The sequence below is a fragment of the Talaromyces atroroseus genome, assembly GCF_001907595.1.
Source record: "Talaromyces atroroseus strain IBT 11181 chromosome Unknown scaffold_16, whole genome shotgun sequence".
NCBI classification, from domain to species: Eukaryota; Fungi; Ascomycota; class Eurotiomycetes; order Eurotiales; family Trichocomaceae; genus Talaromyces; species Talaromyces atroroseus.
In genome coordinates this window covers 430,727-447,009 of record NW_017971448.1, presented here as the reverse complement: position 1 = coordinate 447,009, position 16,283 = coordinate 430,727, and the positions used below count along the sequence as shown (strand labels likewise).

The following is a 16,283-nucleotide window of genomic DNA, read 5'->3' as shown; positions in this document are numbered from 1 at the left end:
GCCATAATTTATATCTGCTTGGAAATGCGGTAGAGACCAAGTTCAAAGTGAAAGGAATCAAGGAAAATCAGCTTCATAATGGTCCAACGAACACTCCGCCCAGGGGTATATGCACCTCTCCCTACCTTTTTTGACGACAATCAAGAAATCGACTATGTCAGCTACAAAAAGCATTTGTTAAGTACGCGTTCTCTTCTTATCACCAAAAAGATAAATATCAGTTGCTAAACGCACCACAGATCTTGCCACCAGAGGGATGGGTGCGTGCCCACCAGTATGAAGGAGAAATTATATACATATCTACTCACTTTTCTGGGGTGTTTGTAGTTCCTGTATGTTCGGGCTCGCTTGGCGAGGCAGTGCATCTGGTACGTAGATACGCCGAGGCAAGGACATTTTATTTGAGTAGAGATCTAATCATTTCTATCTAGAGTTCTGATGAGAGGATAGCCTTGATTCAATTCATCAGGGCTACGCTGGATGAGGCCGGTCTGACATCAACTCCTATTGTCGCTGGGGTGGGTGGTTTGAGTACCAGGGAGACCATCAAGCTAGCACGAGATGCGGCAAAAGCTGGAGCGTGAGCATTCGCTTTTTTGTTTACCGTGCTGTTTTCATTCTTGCGCTTACTGTTCGATAGCGATGCTGGGATGGTAATTCTGCCTGCATATTATGCGGCCAGTCTCAACACGGACTCGGAACAAGTCGTTCAATATTACATCGATATTTGCGAAGGGTCTCCGGTAAGTAGCCAATCTCGGTAGATTATGCTGCGTTATCGACTCCTAACTGTGCATCAACAAAAGATACCTTTGCTACTTTACAACTTTCCAGCCAACGCAGGCGGTCAGGACATGCCATCTGCTGTGATCAGCGAGATTATAAACAAAGCACCAAACCTGTGCGGAGTCAAACTGACGTTAGTGTATCCTAGGCACTGAAGTATATGAATCCCTTGACGCTAACTCTTTTATCAGATGTGGAGGCAGTATAGGAAAGCTTGTGCGACTGAATGCAGAGATTCAAAGCAATCCAAACATCAACGAAGCCCGGCCGTTCCCATTCCTACTTTTGGATGGATTAATTGCCGACCTAACGCCATGGATACAATGTGGCGGTCATGGAACTGTCAGCGGAATACCCAACTTTGCCCCAGCAGCTTCCATGAGGCTCTGGGAATTGCTCAACACCCAAACTCCGACAGCGGAAGAGGTGACAGAATGCGCGAGACTGCAAGCCATTCTGTCAAATGCTGACGTTGCTGCCGTACCGGGCGGAATCCGAGCTATGAGTGAGTCTTACATTATTTTCAATTGACTTTGTAATGCCTATGACTAATCACTACACGGCAGAATACGCATTGAACCAGATCCATGGTTACGGGGTAGCGCCGCGAAAGCCGTTGCTACCATTAAAGGATTCGGAGGGGCAAGCTTTCATGAAAGCTCTTAGTGAGATGATTGAATTGGAGGCGGAATATGGGAAGAAATAGTCAAACATTTAGACCATTTAATGGATTGGACAGCAAAAAAGGATATTCGTAGTGACGAGGGTTAGGGCTTGTTTCTAAAAGCCCTAGGGCTGTAGATGGCCCACTTTTAATGACCACCAATCAGATGGCATATCGCTATCTGCGGACTATTCTGAGGGAGTGATAAGAGATAAGAGATAAGAGATGAACAGTCCCTCCGATATCAATTCGGACTTCAGTTTAATCATAAATGGATCGCTGAAAAACTGCACGGCGGATAGTCAAGACAGAATCAAAATCTCTTTATCTGAAAAGTCATCTTACAATGGTGTAATCCTCTCACCCAGCTCATCAGCTTAGTCATTCAATAGACTGACATATTAGCTTCGACGAGGAACCCCCAAACAAGACGCGTCGCATTTCTCGAGCCTGTCTTCAAGTAAGTAGCTTTGTCAGGAGCTGCAAGTAACTATCCAAGCAAGATATTGAACGTTAATTATTGCATAGTGTCGGGCAAGAAAGCAGCGCTGCGCGCCGTCATCGGGTCCAGCCAATGTCCAGGCGCCCTGCCAGCGGTGCCGGAGATATGAAATTACCTGTTCATTCCAAACAGATGGTGCACTTGGACCTATTGAAAGTCCAGGACCGTCACAGATTGCACAGCTAGTTGTCGAGCTTCATCAGAGGTTGGAGAAATACTGTAGCTAAAAGCACCAGGTGCAACATGCTGACGATCAAAATAGAATCATTCAGCATGAGGTACGAATTGCCGAGTTGGAGAAACAATCTTCTTATCAGAATAAAACGGATACTATAAGGTATCAACTACCATTACTTAGGGTTACTCTCAAGGTCGGGGCTGATCAAGCAAGTAGGACTGTGGTTGATCCTGGAGATACCTCTGTGGAGGGCGACCAGCACGAAGACAAAGGCGATCACCAAGACGTGGTCTCACTAAGTTCGGCTGAGTTGCCTAGTTCTCACGCTTTTAGTATAGACAGAATCTCTCTAGGCCCACCTTTCGCAACACTCAGGTCACTGGGTGCTCTAGCAAGAGACGAATCGGCCTTGGACACCAAGCAACAAGCTCGGAGAACGAGTCAATTATCTCATCACAGCGTTTATGACCCAGTCTCACGGGGTGTCTTATCATTAAATGATGCCGGAAAAGCAATCCAAACGTGGGCTATACCTATCCCCCAGAATCGTGTGATAGTGCCTTCCATTAATATTTGAATATAGATACTTCACGCATTGTCATCCATTAGCCCCTGTTCTAAGTGAGAATATTTGTGATACGTGGCAAGACTTACGAGTTTCAAATCCTATACTATTTCTAGCCATATGTTCCGTTGGATTGCGGTTCTGGGATATGGATCAGACACAGTGAGTCCCACCACTGTGCAAAATCGGCCATTGATACAGCTAATCACAACTAAATGTGCCAAACAGGGGTAGCCTAGGGCATAACGCATACCCTCGCTTCTCAGAACTCACAGCAATGCTAGACCAAGCTGTTTCTAAGCTTCTTCTTCGGCCAACCCCGTTAGATGTCTCTTTGGACTCTGTTCTTGTGCTTCTATTGTACGCTCAATGGATGCCCTGCAATTGGGGTAGCGAAAGCGACCAGCCTTCGAACCGCACAGGGACAACTGGGTCACCGAAAAGTCGCTACAATGAAGTAAGCGCATGGGCTGTATTGGGTCTTGCTCTTCGCTACGCTCTACTGCTAGGACTAGATCGCGTGGCTATTGCTCCTTTCCATGGTCCCGTCGATGCGATCACAGAAAACGATGTCTGTCGCCTAAGGGTCTGGTATAATTTACTCAATTGTGACTTTAATCTTATGCTTATATCTGGACTTCCGGCATCTGTGGACCCAGCACCATCAGCCCAAGTGGCAGGACGTTTTGCTTCCAGCATATATAGCAAGCAGCCTGGGGACCTCCGTGTCTCTGGTCTTGTAGAGCTCGTGTCTATAGTACATCGCGCTATGCAAAGCTGTGGAGACATATCTGGGCATCACTTGAGCCCATCATGTCTTCGAAAACTTAACATTGAATTAGAAAAATGGGAACGGTCAGTCGCCTCTATCGAGATTTGCTTGTGCAGTCCTTCTTTGCACACTAATTCTCTTGCTTGCTAACTATATTTCTAACAGAACCTGGTATATGAGGCTACGTTCGTACAAACAATATCGGCAGAAGTGATTGGAATGCGTCTACTAACGTCTTTCAGGAAATACCGAATCGCAGCACAACCAACTGCCGTTCAATTCAGTTAGAGTATGTAATCGAGAATCGATATAACAAATTTTCAAGAATCAGTCTAATTCACTATTATTACAGTCATACCGTCTTGCTCTCAATAGCGCGTCACTAGGCCCATTGCTATCCCCAACAGCGCAAAAGTCACATCCATCGTCACGAATATCACAACTGCAATCCCTTGAAATTAGTCTCACCGCAGCATCGCAAATGCTTATTTCGCTTTGTAGCGACGGTGAGACCCACGTCTGGGGACTTGAATCACAGAACCTGCCTACTTTTCCCAGTCGTCCATTTCATATCGATACTGCCGCAGTCCGGCGTCTACACTTTGCTGTCGATCCTGCCTGGATATCATATACCTTTGCCGTGACATTTTTGGTGCTTTGTTACATACGAGGGGTTATAGATGGTAAGCCGAGAAGCTCCAAGTACAGTTATTCCATTGATAGCTGATCAGCTTTCTCATTTCCATGCGCTAGAGGACTTACAAATACACCATGCCAACATCACATCGCTAGAAAATGCACTTCTTTTCCCGCCGAGCTCGGGATCCGTTATTGCTTGCCTTCTGGGACTTGCTACAGATATATTTGATAGCGTGTGCTCGACAATGAGTTACCATCCAGCCTACGAATTCAGAGCTATCGTGCACGGAGCTACTGCTCTCGTATTGGCTCCCGGTAATTCTGACAATGATGGGAGACAGGAGATTGACGAACTGGCGCTCCAGTCTCTTTTGGATTTGATGAATGATGCCGGCTTGGAATGGCCAGGGAATATGGCAGATTTTACAAACGACTTGAATACTGGCTGGGATGTGAATGGGTTGTTTACCATGTAAAAATAAGCTGAATTTCGGAAAGGAGATCAGATATTAGACGACGCAATAAACCAGTCACGAAACCTGAGCATTTCAACATATAACTCTATAGCTTAGCAAATGGCTTGCTTCGGAACTTGCGAATTCTGCATCGTATCAGCAAATGTACCAGAATAACGACGGTTTACACCGACTTACTTTTCTTCATCGGCTACTTCAAAAACCACATCCTGAGCGCCCTTCCACAAGACCAATTCGCCCAGCGCTTTCAAATTCTCATTTCCTTCCTTGATTGTAAGGAAATGATTCGCCGCCAGGGGACCCATCTTACTTGCAAACGAGACCCCTCCATAGCAAAATAGAAATTCTGTCTCTGAAATGCCACCTGGATAGAGCAAAATCTGCCCGGCTGATGGGTGAGAAGTGTGATTCTCGTAAGAAACACCAAAATTCGTTTCACCCAGTGGTATCCATAGACCCTCGCCGCTCCAGCGGACATGGATAAGCTTCTGACGGTAGGGAAGTAGACCGCGGAAACATGCGCTTGTTTTGGGCGCGTCCGATTCGAAAGTGGCGAGGAATTGATATGGGCCGGCTGTGATGAGGATCACTTGAGATTCAGTCATTTTGGCGATTCTTATATCCGGATTGACTGATAATGCTTCCAATAGTGAGTAATGAACGAGTAATAAGTGACTTGTGATCAGTCAGGGCTTTGTAGAAGTTGAACTTTTTCCTCTTCGTAGTTCCATATAATCTAACTCACTTACCTTTTATCGTCTCATTATTAACACAAATTACTGGTTTGTCTGGGCCCGCCAGTTTATCTGATAATGTCAGTTCCTCGTCTTTATCTAAGTTAGTGTCCCACTTCTTTAAACGCCTTCTTGCACTCACCCAAGGGGCATCGTCGGCTATGTCGGCGTCGGCCCGCACGGCTTCAATGCCGCAATAGTATGATCGCGGCGTGGATATGCAACAATGATGCATTCATATAAGTTCCGCTTTATTGAGCATGGCATTATTATAGGGAAAACGGCCAATGTGACAGATGCCTTTGATTTTGTGAGATACATCAGTCACCATGTCGTTAACTCATATGCACATCCGGACATACGAAAACACCACGCCACCTCGATCAAAAGCACACAAAGCTATTCAATATGGGAGTCTAACAGTCACGCCCGTTCTACAGAACGAAAACTCAGTATTTGGTGCGGAGGTCTCCGGGGTTGATTGGGCAAATCCGGTTCCAGCGGAAACAGTAGCTCAGGTAAGGGCGCGTGTGAAGGGACCTGCAAGACGTTTTCTAACAATTCATACAGCTAGTGGCGCTACAAGATGAGTACGGTGTGTTGATATTTCGAGAAACAGGGCTTGACAATGCCCGCCACATCGCATTTTCACAACAATTGGGAAAAGAGCTAGAGGTCAACCCATTCTACTATGGTCGAGAAAACGATCGCCTCGGTGAGCCATTGCTATTCGACGTCGGGAAGTAGGTCTTTTTTTTTGCCCTAGGAACACCTATGATCAGATTAGAGGGATACTGACATTGACTAGCATAGAATTGGATGGCACATTGGTCAAAATGGATAGCAGGAGATGGCATCACAGCCTGGGTAATGCCCTGTGGCATACGGTAACCAATCAAAACAACATACCCTCGAACAACTTTCAATGTTGCTGAGACCCAGGCAGGATTCAACATATCACCAACACCGCTCCAAGTACTCCATACTCTTGTCCCACGGCAATCCAGTTAAGGGGGGATCGTGGACACATTTTGCTGACACACGTCGAGCATATGCCGACCTACCTGACTCGAAAAAGAAGGACATTGATGATTTGATCGTGGAGCACGAGTAAGGATGATCGGTTTTCCCTCTTTCTTTGGATAAATCTGAATATCAATTTCAGTGGCTACTATGTTTTGATCTAACTATATTCTAAACTTTATAGTTTATGGCACTCGAGGAAGCTTGCCTCGCCCATTGTATACGGAAATCCACTGCCACATGAACTGGCCGCAAAACCGCCTGCATATCACCGCCTCGTTCAAGTAGCACCAGACGGGCGTAAAACATTATATCTTGCCGCACATGCCAAGCTGATCCTAGGTCGATCGTTGGAGGATAGTCAAAAATTGATATGGGAGCTCATCGACCACTGCACCCAGCCAAAGGTAATTCAGCTAATTTATACTCCAAACAGTTGTTGATATGACCGCTAATCAAATCGTGCACCTTAGTATGTCTTTAGTATGGAATGGCTTTCCGGAGGCGATATGGTATGGTGGGACAATAGGTAATAGCAGTCCCTTTACTATACTTCTCCTTGGCCGATGAATTTGTTGGAGTGCTAACAGATACCCAGACAATCCATGCACCGCGCAAACCCCTACACCGAGACCATGACTGCCAGAGATGTACGACGATCGACAATCATCGATGATGGTCCGTTGGCATACGGTGTGTCTATTGAAGAAAGGATGGCGGTTGAACGCAAAACCCCCAATACAACAGACCCATAGGTAGTTATATATCTTGCTGTAATTCGTGTATAATCATACAACCTGGAGTTAGGGTCAACTTCTAGCTAGCTACCTAGGTACTATGCAGGAATCTAACCACTGGCTGCTCATTCGACATCAACGCATGGTTTAAAGCGACGATTCCAGTGATATTCATGGAAACAGATTTATGTTGAACACCATGCGACAACTGTTTTCAGTAAGTCCGAACTCATTGAGAATGTTAATGAAGGGAATGTTATCTGCAATTTGTAGGCAACGCCTGTTAGTAAAGCCTTTAACAGTTCGTTTTTGGCTTCCATGGCCTGGTACGATTCCGTATTGGTCATACCAAGGTTGTAAGGAGGTAATTAAGGATGCCGCGTTGATATATCAATTTTATTGAATGCCTCAGGCCTCAACGACCCACAGGCACAGCCACCCGCCACTCCGCGCTGTACTAAGAATAGCACTAGGCAGCGCCACAGCGCTGCATGCATATCTGGCGCGGCCGGCACGGCCCCTTTTGCGTCTGAAAGATTTCGAGATCCCTTTTCCCCTCTATTTGTCCAGCGCGGCAGGATTCTGAAACCCTCAATCAGCGACGAGCATGTTCTCGGTCTGATCATATTCAGCATCCCTGTCCAGCGTTAAAGCACGGCAAGCGCGAGCGCCGCCGCTTACTTGGATTTCTTGTGCTCGCATGTCCACCGGTATCAACATCCAGCAGAAACAGTCTTCCCATAAACCGCTGTTCTCTTCGCATTCACGGAAGCGACACTCTGCGCCCTCAATTCCACCGGCGGGCGATTCAGAAAGGTCTTCACCAATGCATTCAGAGAAACCGATCATGACGCAAAGGTCGCGACTCGTGAAGGCGGGCTTAATCATCGCCGGCGCATTTCTGTTCCTGTTGTACTTGGTACCATCGCGGCCATCTATTCCTTATAACATAGGAGGTGAGACATCACTGCTACTTGCTGCTGATCGACGTTTTTCCTGTTCCTAATGTGACAAAAAACAATACAGACAAGGGTGTCACCGACGCCACATCCCCTTCCTCCTCGACGAAATGCACCAAATCCTATGATCCATCGAAGCCTTTAAGACAGTATGTGCTGATGATCGATGCCGGCAGCACCGGGTCGCGTATTCACGTCTATCGCTTCAACAACTGCGGACCGACTCCCGAACTGGAAGATGAAGTCTTCAAAATGACTGAGAAGAAGAAGGGTGGATCCGGTTTGAGTTCGTATAAGACGGATGCTGAGGGCGCGGCAAAGAGTCTCGACGTTCTGATGGATGTTGCAATGGCAAATGTTCCTGACGAGTACAAGTCTTGCACACCGGTTGCAGTGAAAGCAACTGCTGGTCTGCGAATGCTTGGACAAGAAATGAGTGAGAAAATTTTGGAGGCAGTGAGACATCGCTTAGAAACCGTTTATCCTTTCCCCGTCGTCTCCAAAGAAAAAGGAGGAGTGGAGATTATGGACGGCAGTGACGAGGGTGTTTACGCTTGGATCACGACGAACTATCTTCTGGGTAAGATTGGTGGGCCTGATCAGACTCCTACAGCTGCTATCTTCGATTTGGGCGGTGGCTCGACACAAATTGTCTTCCAGCCGACTTTTGATAGCAAATCAGGTGGTATGCCGGAGAAGCTTGCCGAAGGTGATCACAAGTATGAATTGCAGTTTGGTGGGCGCGAGTTCGAACTCTATCAGCACTCCCATCTTGGATACGGTCTCATGGCTGCCCGTGAGGCTGCTCACAAGTCTGTTGTCGAAGCTAAGTTCGCAACAAGTCCAAATGATTTGGCTTGGACTCGTCATCCCATTTCTAATCCCTGTATCGGTCCTGGAATGCAGCAACAAGTCAATCTCACCTTCCCCGTTGATCACCCCCTCGGACCCGAAATCTCAGTCGTAATGGCTGGACCTAACGAACTATCTGCGCCTGCCCAATGCCGCGGAATAACCGAAAAGATCTTGCACAAGGAAGCCGAATGTAAACTAGCACCGTGTTCCTTTAATGGAGTTCACCAACCTTCCCTCGAAAAGACTTTCGCCAAGGAAGATGTATACATATTTTCCTACTTCTACGACCGAACCAAGCCGCTTGGAATGCCTGACTCATTCACCCTCCATGAGTTACAGCGCTTGACCGAAATCGTTTGTGCTGGCAAGGATAATTGGGGCATCTTTGAAGGTATTGAGGGCGCGATGGAGGAGCTTCAAGGCCGTCCAGAGTCTTGCTTGGATCTCAACTTTATGCTTGGCCTTCTTCACACCGGCTACGAGATGCCCCTGTCTCGTGAGGTCAAGATTGCTAAGAAGATAAAGAATAACGAACTTGGCTGGTGCTTGGGTGCAAGGTTTGTTCCTTTGACTTCTGTCCCCTTCTCGTTTCCAAAGCCTTCGTTTACTAATGGAAAATTCTAGTCTGCCACTACTAAGTCAGGAATCAGGCTGGACCTGCCGTATCAAAGAAGTGTCATAGATGAGAAGTCAACATCATACTTTTTATTGCCTTCTTGCGATTACGATGCCATGACACATTATATTCTTCAAGATGAGTTTGTACAGGCATTGGTAGAGTTTAATCCTTTTTTCTACATTTCACCTCTTGCATAGAAGGATGTGGTAACTGCCAAATTATTTCCTCTTCTTCTTTTAACCTTTTCTCTTTTCATTATTTTTCATCGTTTCTATGGGTAAAGGTTTTAGAATTTTTGTTTACTTTCTTTTTCTTTTCCCTTTTTTTTCTATTGGCATAAATCTTGTATAGGTTTAGGGGTATACATGTATGAGAAGGCATCTGAGAGAAGGTATTGGCTCGCGTGTATAATGATTAAAATATTGAAGGCTGACGGGCTTGGAAATATCTATCTTCCAATATGAAACTCGCCATTAATGTTACAACAAATCAAGTTCCTTGCCGAGTTCCTTGCCTGGCGGTGCTCAAGACTGACTCAAGGCAGTACTCTGTGTTACCGGGTTCCTCCCACAGTACCTTCGTCGCCTAATAGTCAATACATTGTGGAAACTTATAATACATGCACCAAAGTGAAATCTTCAGTCCTCCCTTTACCCATCGTCAAATTCTTGGATGCCCGGCTTCGTCTTCTGGGAACGATTCCCAAGTCCCATCAACTGATCCATGACATGCCCGTCGCTTCCCTCTGCATCTTCCGGGTGCTCGTCATCATCAACCTCGTCGCTATCTGAAGTGCTAGTACTTTCATTGTCCAGTATGCCGGTCTTCTTCTTCTTTTCTTTAAGAACGCCCAAGCCCAGATTCTATATCAAGGAGCTATAGTTAAGAAACTGTGCTTCCATTCTTCTTGGCTTCGAAAGTAATAGAGAAAATAGTGCTTACCATCTCGATATACTGTCCTTCACCTTCTCTTACATCGTCCAAGACCATGTCCTGCAAATTCCCTCCGCTAGCAAGTCTCCTTTCTAAATCTGCATTTGCCGCCTGTAATTGCGGCAGGAATGAGGAGAGTCTAGACATGAGGCCAGACTCGTCATCGGGGCGTGGTAATTGTATACGCTGGATCTTAGGCTTCGGCCGGCCCGGAACGTAAGTTATAGATTCGTTGTCAGACTTTGGCGAGTGATCTTGTATCTTCCGGTTTTGTGTAGTTTTCTCTTCTCTGGCACCGTCATGTTTTCCCTGTGCCTCCACTTCTTCATCCTCGTCCTCATCATCATCCTCGGACGATGACGTGCCTGAAGAAGATGTATAGTCGTCATCGCTGTCGTCTGAATTGTCCTCATCAACCTTGTGCTGAGGGACAATAGTACTTGTCTCTGCCAAAGACGACGACGATGCTTTAGGCCTCTTTGGCAATGACGACGAGATCAACAGCTCCGCCCGAGCTTCTTCTCTCGCACGCTTGTAGGACATGGCGCTGATCTATTTATGGAATATAGACATGGCCATTGACAACCAGAGAATTACACGCCCCTATCACATAAAATCGAGCATTGCAGCCAGCGGCCAGAGGTGCGTTGGTTGTTTCGAATTTATCGGCGGGGTGGGGATGAAGGGCCTGTGAATGGCTGCCGCCCGCCGCCGCTAATTGTGCTACGTTGCCGCCTGTTACCTCAGGCCGCAATGGTTGGTCCGAAGCTCTCAACAGACCAAATGAGATGTCATCGTTCGGGTTTCTATTGCTTTGTTATATTATAGTCATGGTCACTGTCTGTCTCTGAGCATATCTTCTGAAAGACTTATTAATTAACCAAGCACAAGTGTTATCCATAGACAGAAATATACGCTGCATTGGAGATATATATCCGTTTACATACAAGCAACCACCTGGGCATAGCTTGAAATCGATCTCAAGACCATCACAGGTACGACATGTTTTATAACCTCTTTGTTTTGAAGCCCGAAATTTGAAAATGAAAGCATTCCTCAAATTTGTGAGAGAAACAAGAACAAAGCGCGCCAAACAATGCTAGCCCTAATCCCCCCCCCTATGCATGACACAGAAAGGCGCAGTCTACATGTAGCATATCCATATTGACTGAGTGATTGTTTGACATGTATATGTGACACATTTGTCTGCACTGCTTTATTATGTGCAAATTGAAAGCAACTGAAGATACCAAACCCGCATATGTACAATTGACACCCTCACCCTTCTTTGAACCTCCGGTTTAGGTACCATCGCTCACCTGCCTTTTTTTTCCTCCTTGCTTGCACAAATATTAGCCATTATGAGCGTTGGAAAATCTTTCATCTACTTTGTTGCTGATATATAGACCAGAATATCAAACCTATCGGCTCGATTGAAGGACACCGAACGAGCCCACCACAGAATATACCTACTACAGTTGTATATCTTATATCAACAGACCCGTCATCGTTAGTCAAGCCTTGGAAATTGTCATAGCACCTGGATTGCCTACCTGTTTCTCTCTTCATGATGGACCGACCAATAATACAAGTCAATGATTACGAGCAACATCAAGGAGCAGCCTCAACCACCCGAAAGACACTACACCAGAACCTCCTAGTGAAACTACGCCCTCTACCTTTCCAATACCACTGGACAGTCTGGTTTGACAAGCACAGCGATCCACTTGCCCACACAACTTTCACCACCAGCATACAAAACCTGCCACCACTGCAGCAGCAATATAGCTCGCGTCTCACCGTTTTGTACGAAGACGTCGCCGACATCGCCACATTCTACAGAATTTACAACAACTACCCCTGGGACAGGATCCGTCTACGCGATACAGTCCACATATTCCGCAAAGGCGTTCAGCCCGTATGGGAAGACCCCGAAAATATGAATGGAGGGTGTTGGACGTTCCGTGTCCCCAAAGTCAAGGGACAGGAGTTCTTTCACGAAGTTGTCATTTTGGTTATGGCGAATGAATTACAAGCTGCTATAGAGAGTGGTAAGTCTTCTTCCTTTCATGCCGTTTCTACCTTGCTCTCTCTCTTTTATTTGCCCGTTTAGTTGCTGAAAATCAGGATATGAATAAGAGCACGACCATGTCCTCGGCGTCAGCATATCAGTCCGATTCAATAGCTACTTGATCTCCGTATGGAACAAACATGGATTCAATGAGCGCTCGATTCGGATCCTTGAACGGACAATCATAGATCGCTTGTCGCCTCACTTAAGACCTGCTGTTACAACAAACAACAATGGCACCATCTTCTCACCCTCTTCCTCTTACTTCTACAAGAGACATGCTGAACATGAAGGGTACCAGGAGGCTGTAGAAGAGGCCAGGAACGATTGACAAAGATGAGGGGTATACTATTTTATATATACGTGCATGGAACTCACTGGCGTACTTACGCCTTCTCGTTTAACTTCTTCTAGCTCTTTGTGACTTCCAAAGCTGTTAGAGCTTGCTCATTGAGTTATTTTTGTTGTATGAGTACGTCTTCCGTTGTAAATTGGACTCCTGGAAGTATGTTATGTTGTGTTTGATTGCATTCTTGTGAACCATTTACTGGCGTTTTTGACCCATTACCCTCTGTGATACAGTGTAGTCACGTCTTCTTATCATAGTTCTTCTTTATTTACAGCTGAAGATTGTCATGTTTAGCCGAAAGTAAACGGCAAATATCAATTGAGGACTTGATACGCCTAGTTAAAAATTTCAATATATTCATAGATAGGGCTGAAGACTAGAGTTGAATTCGAGGCACCAAAGATATGAATATATTGGGATTCTCTTCCGCAGAGCAAGCTAAAGTGTAATAGAGCTTCAGGGGTCTATCGGCTTCGACTTCGACTTCGGCGATAACTATGCCTCCTATCGTCCAGGTCTCTTCGATCACGGTCTCTTCGATCACGGTCTCTTCTTTCGCGATCTCTGTCCCTGTCCCTGTCTCTGTCCCTGTCTCTGTCTCTGTCCCTGTCCCTGTCCCTGTCCCTGTCTCTGTCTCTGCCCCTGTCTCTGTCTCTGTCTCTGTCTCTGTCTCTGTCCCTTCTTTCTCGGTCTTGGTCTCTGTCCCTGTCCCAATTTCTATCTCTGTCCCGATCTCTATCTCGGTCTCGATCTCGGTCTCGATCTCGGTCTCGATCTCTATCCCGATCCCTGTCTCTTTCGCGCTGTCTGTCTCGATCCTGTTCGCGGTCTCTGTCATAGGTCCTATTACGATCTCTATCCGAGTTTCGATCCCGATCCCGATCTCGCTCTCGATCTCGCTCTCTGTCGGTATCTCTGTTTCGGTCACGCTCTCGATTACTAGATTTATCCACCTCAGGCTCTCGGTCTCCCTCAGCACCAGGGATATACCTGTCTCCACGAGGCTCCCTATTCCAGTCCTGATCCCGGGTCCTGTCTCGATCAGGTGATCGCACCCGACGGCGAGGAGATCGGCTGCGGTTACTGGTAACTGGCACGTATCGATCAATATCCAACTGGCTAGGGGACCGTGAACGTCGTCGTGACAAAGAAGTTTGACGGGTGGCAGAAGCACGAGAAGCAGAACGATCCCGGCGGTGCCGGGTTCGAGAATGATTGGAGCGAGATGGCGAGCGCCGGCGGGATCTTGAACGATGACGATCCTCCCGGTCTCTATCTCGCTTTTCATCGGCATCTTTATCCCTCTTCCTGCTGCGATCTCTTTCTCTTTCTCTTTCTGTAGACCGTCTCCGTTCTCGCTCCCTTTCACGACTGCGATCCATGTCACGACCAGTGTATCTATCATACCCGCGGTCTCGATAATCACGATCGCGATCCCTCTCTCTTTCTCTTTCCCTGTCCCTTTCCCTATCTCTCTCCCTGTCCCTTTCCCTGGCTCTATCTCGGCTGTCTTCCCTATCACGTGTCCTGTCATAACGGGCTCTGGAACGACTGCGGCTTCGTCTGCTTGTTCTGTAACTTCGCTCATCCCTGTCACGTTCCTTGTCATTACGAGTGTTGGAACGACTATGACTTCGTCTGCTCGTTCTGTGGGCCCGTTCATCTCTACTGCGCACAGATTGCTTATCGTCATCGCGGTCTCTGACTCTCAGAGAGCCCTCCCTTGATATGTTTCTGGTGTCATTTTCATACCGTGAGGACCTTCTTGTGCGCGAGTGAGTGCGACTCCTTCGACTCTTGTCGCGAGACGAATCGCGAGTTCCAGCTGTGGAATAGCGAACTTCCGTTGCAGTTTTTGGGCGTGACGCAGGCTTCCGCCCACTCTCAATAGCCTCGGCTTCTTCAAAATCGAACTCTGGCTTCTGTTTCGCTTTTGCGGCTAATTCCTCACCTTCCTTCAGAAGTAATTGCAAAGCAGTTTCTTCCAATGTCTTGTCATCAACTGGGGCAGCTGGCGGAGGCGTGGGATCTTTGGGTGTAGGCGTCCGAGACCTTGTTCGCCGGTCATGATCTCGGTACCGAGACGATGACATACTAGTCCCTTCATAGTGGTCATAGCCCCGAGGGAGGTTGTAGCTTCGATACCTGTCACGAGAATCGTCCCGTCTCCTGCGTTCATACCGCTCCTGTCTTTCCTTTTCTCGTTGATCATCAAGAGCGCGTTGCTCGGCGCGTCTCCTCTCATCGCGCTCCCGCTGTTCTTCTTCTTTCTTTCGTTCAATTTCTCGCCGTCTGCGTGCTTCTTCAAGTCTAGCCTTTTCTCTCTCTGCATCAATGCGCTCTTGCTCTGCAACTTCTGCTTGATGGATCTTCTCGCGTTCTGCCCTTCTCGCATTGCGCCACCGATCGTAGTCGTCTTCCGTTTTATTGCCTGCCTCTTCTTCCTTCCGGGCAACTTCTTCGCCGACTTCATTTCGCCTAAGCTCTCGGACGGAAGTCAACATTATGTCAAGATGTTTGGCTATGAAAGTTTCCAAGTCATGTTCTGTGTTCTTATAAATATCACTGCGGTCGACAGCACCCTCGATCAGCGTCGCTGCTTTGCCTCTGTCACGCGACAAATGGGCGGGTTCTCTTTCAATCTCCTTTTCAGCGAGTTCCTGTAGGGCATTTGTAAATTTCCCTTTGAGTTCCTGTACGACAAGTTAGACTCAGGAGCCTTTTTTTTTCAAACGCGCGCAATGCTCCAATCAGGACGAAGGTTGGGCTCTGATAGGCAGGAATACATACTGATCCGTTGAACTCTGCCCAGATTTTCTTCCGGTAGTTATCAAAGACACCCTTCTTCTTAAAAGCGACGAGTAGATTTTGAATCGCGCTTTGTTGATCTTGGGTAAGAGGAAGCTCTGAGGCCGCGTACTTCTTGCGCTGGAGGGATTCAAGATTCGTGGTAGGTGCTGCTGTTGTTTCCTGCTTGACACTGGAAGAAGCTCCTTCCTCGGGGGCCGCCATGGTGCAGGTTGGGAAATCGTGGCCAGCACGACTTTTACCATTAACAGAGGTAGGTATGATAATACTAGGATGAGAAACACCGAGACATCGTGCTCTGGCGAACAAGGGATTGTCGACAAAGGAAAACCGGCGTGCAAGCTTTCGCTCAATTTACAATAATTCCGGCAGAAAACATGCCGTAGGCGGAGAAGCCGCACGACGCGGCTATGATTGGCCAATGGGCAAACAACCAATGGCGTCTCGGATGATTCAACGTCAAACACTTCCCACTTGCAACCCGAACGAACTCCTGGAGCGACAGACACACAGCACCCAAGAGACAGCCAGAGCCAAAATCGAGCTGTGCTCCTTGCGCCACCTGCACATCCATTGGGATTGTTTCGCATTTTCCCTTTTTGCTCAACGATTG

The 16,283-nt window shown here is 47.1% G+C and overlaps 8 protein-coding genes across 8 annotated transcripts, besides 1 other annotated feature; 5 read left to right on the top strand and 3 right to left on the bottom strand.

Annotated features, from left to right (window-relative positions):
- Positions 1–78: 78 nt before the first annotated feature.
- On the top strand, positions 79–1,492 carry UA08_08908 (hypothetical protein; the record flags this gene model as incomplete). Its single annotated transcript, XM_020263801.1, has 8 exons — positions 79–181; positions 240–260; positions 328–368; positions 432–580; positions 641–743; positions 807–919; positions 978–1,291; positions 1,353–1,492. 8 exons carry the CDS (start codon positions 79–81, stop codon positions 1,490–1,492), a joined length of 984 nt encoding a protein of 327 aa, XP_020115969.1.
- A 703-nt stretch (positions 1,493–2,195) lies between these two features.
- UA08_08907 (hypothetical protein) lies at positions 2,196–4,582 on the top strand (the record flags this gene model as incomplete). Its single annotated transcript, XM_020263799.1, has 9 exons — positions 2,196–2,230; positions 2,311–2,652; positions 2,714–2,751; positions 2,812–2,857; positions 2,924–3,550; positions 3,633–3,652; positions 3,710–3,756; positions 3,820–4,150; positions 4,326–4,582. The coding sequence occupies 9 exons, from the start codon at positions 2,196–2,198 to the stop codon at positions 4,580–4,582; spliced, it is 1,743 nt and encodes a 580-aa protein (XP_020115970.1).
- An 85-nt stretch (positions 4,583–4,667) lies between these two features.
- UA08_08906 (hypothetical protein) lies at positions 4,668–5,187 on the bottom strand (the record flags this gene model as incomplete). Its single annotated transcript, XM_020263798.1, has 2 exons — positions 4,668–4,707; positions 4,760–5,187. The coding sequence occupies 2 exons, from the start codon at positions 5,185–5,187 to the stop codon at positions 4,668–4,670; spliced, it is 468 nt and encodes a 155-aa protein (XP_020115965.1).
- A 458-nt stretch (positions 5,188–5,645) lies between these two features.
- Positions 5,646–7,094, top strand: UA08_08905 (hypothetical protein; the record flags this gene model as incomplete). Its single annotated transcript, XM_020263797.1, has 7 exons — positions 5,646–5,834; positions 5,887–6,059; positions 6,125–6,203; positions 6,263–6,426; positions 6,524–6,746; positions 6,813–6,868; positions 6,938–7,094. 7 exons carry the CDS (start codon positions 5,646–5,648, stop codon positions 7,092–7,094), a joined length of 1,041 nt encoding a protein of 346 aa, XP_020115966.1.
- Positions 7,095–7,776: 682 nt separating this feature from the next.
- On the top strand, positions 7,777–9,572 carry UA08_08904 (putative guanosine-diphosphatase; the record flags this gene model as incomplete). The annotated part of the gene is made up of 3 exons (XM_020263796.1): positions 7,777–8,032; positions 8,103–9,447; positions 9,515–9,572. The coding sequence occupies 3 exons, from the start codon at positions 7,777–7,779 to the stop codon at positions 9,570–9,572; spliced, it is 1,659 nt and encodes a 552-aa protein (XP_020115967.1).
- Positions 9,573–10,159: 587 nt separating this feature from the next.
- On the bottom strand, positions 10,160–10,985 carry UA08_08903 (hypothetical protein; the record flags this gene model as incomplete). The annotated part of the gene is made up of 2 exons (XM_020263795.1): positions 10,160–10,372; positions 10,452–10,985. 2 exons carry the CDS (start codon positions 10,983–10,985, stop codon positions 10,160–10,162), a joined length of 747 nt encoding a protein of 248 aa, XP_020115968.1.
- A 1,027-nt stretch (positions 10,986–12,012) lies between these two features.
- On the top strand, positions 12,013–12,635 carry UA08_08902 (hypothetical protein; the record flags this gene model as incomplete). Its single annotated transcript, XM_020263794.1, has 2 exons — positions 12,013–12,493; positions 12,556–12,635. 2 exons carry the CDS (start codon positions 12,013–12,015, stop codon positions 12,633–12,635), a joined length of 561 nt encoding a protein of 186 aa, XP_020115961.1.
- A 603-nt stretch (positions 12,636–13,238) lies between these two features.
- On the bottom strand, positions 13,239–15,874 carry UA08_08901 (hypothetical protein; the record flags this gene model as incomplete). The annotated part of the gene is made up of 3 exons (XM_020263793.1): positions 13,239–14,463; positions 14,615–15,555; positions 15,653–15,874. 3 exons carry the CDS (start codon positions 15,872–15,874, stop codon positions 13,239–13,241), a joined length of 2,388 nt encoding a protein of 795 aa, XP_020115962.1.
- Positions 13,378–13,788: a repeat region (Identified by RepeatMasker using a combination of RepBase library and repeat library created with RepeatScout).
- Positions 15,875–16,283: the final 409 nt, after the last annotated feature.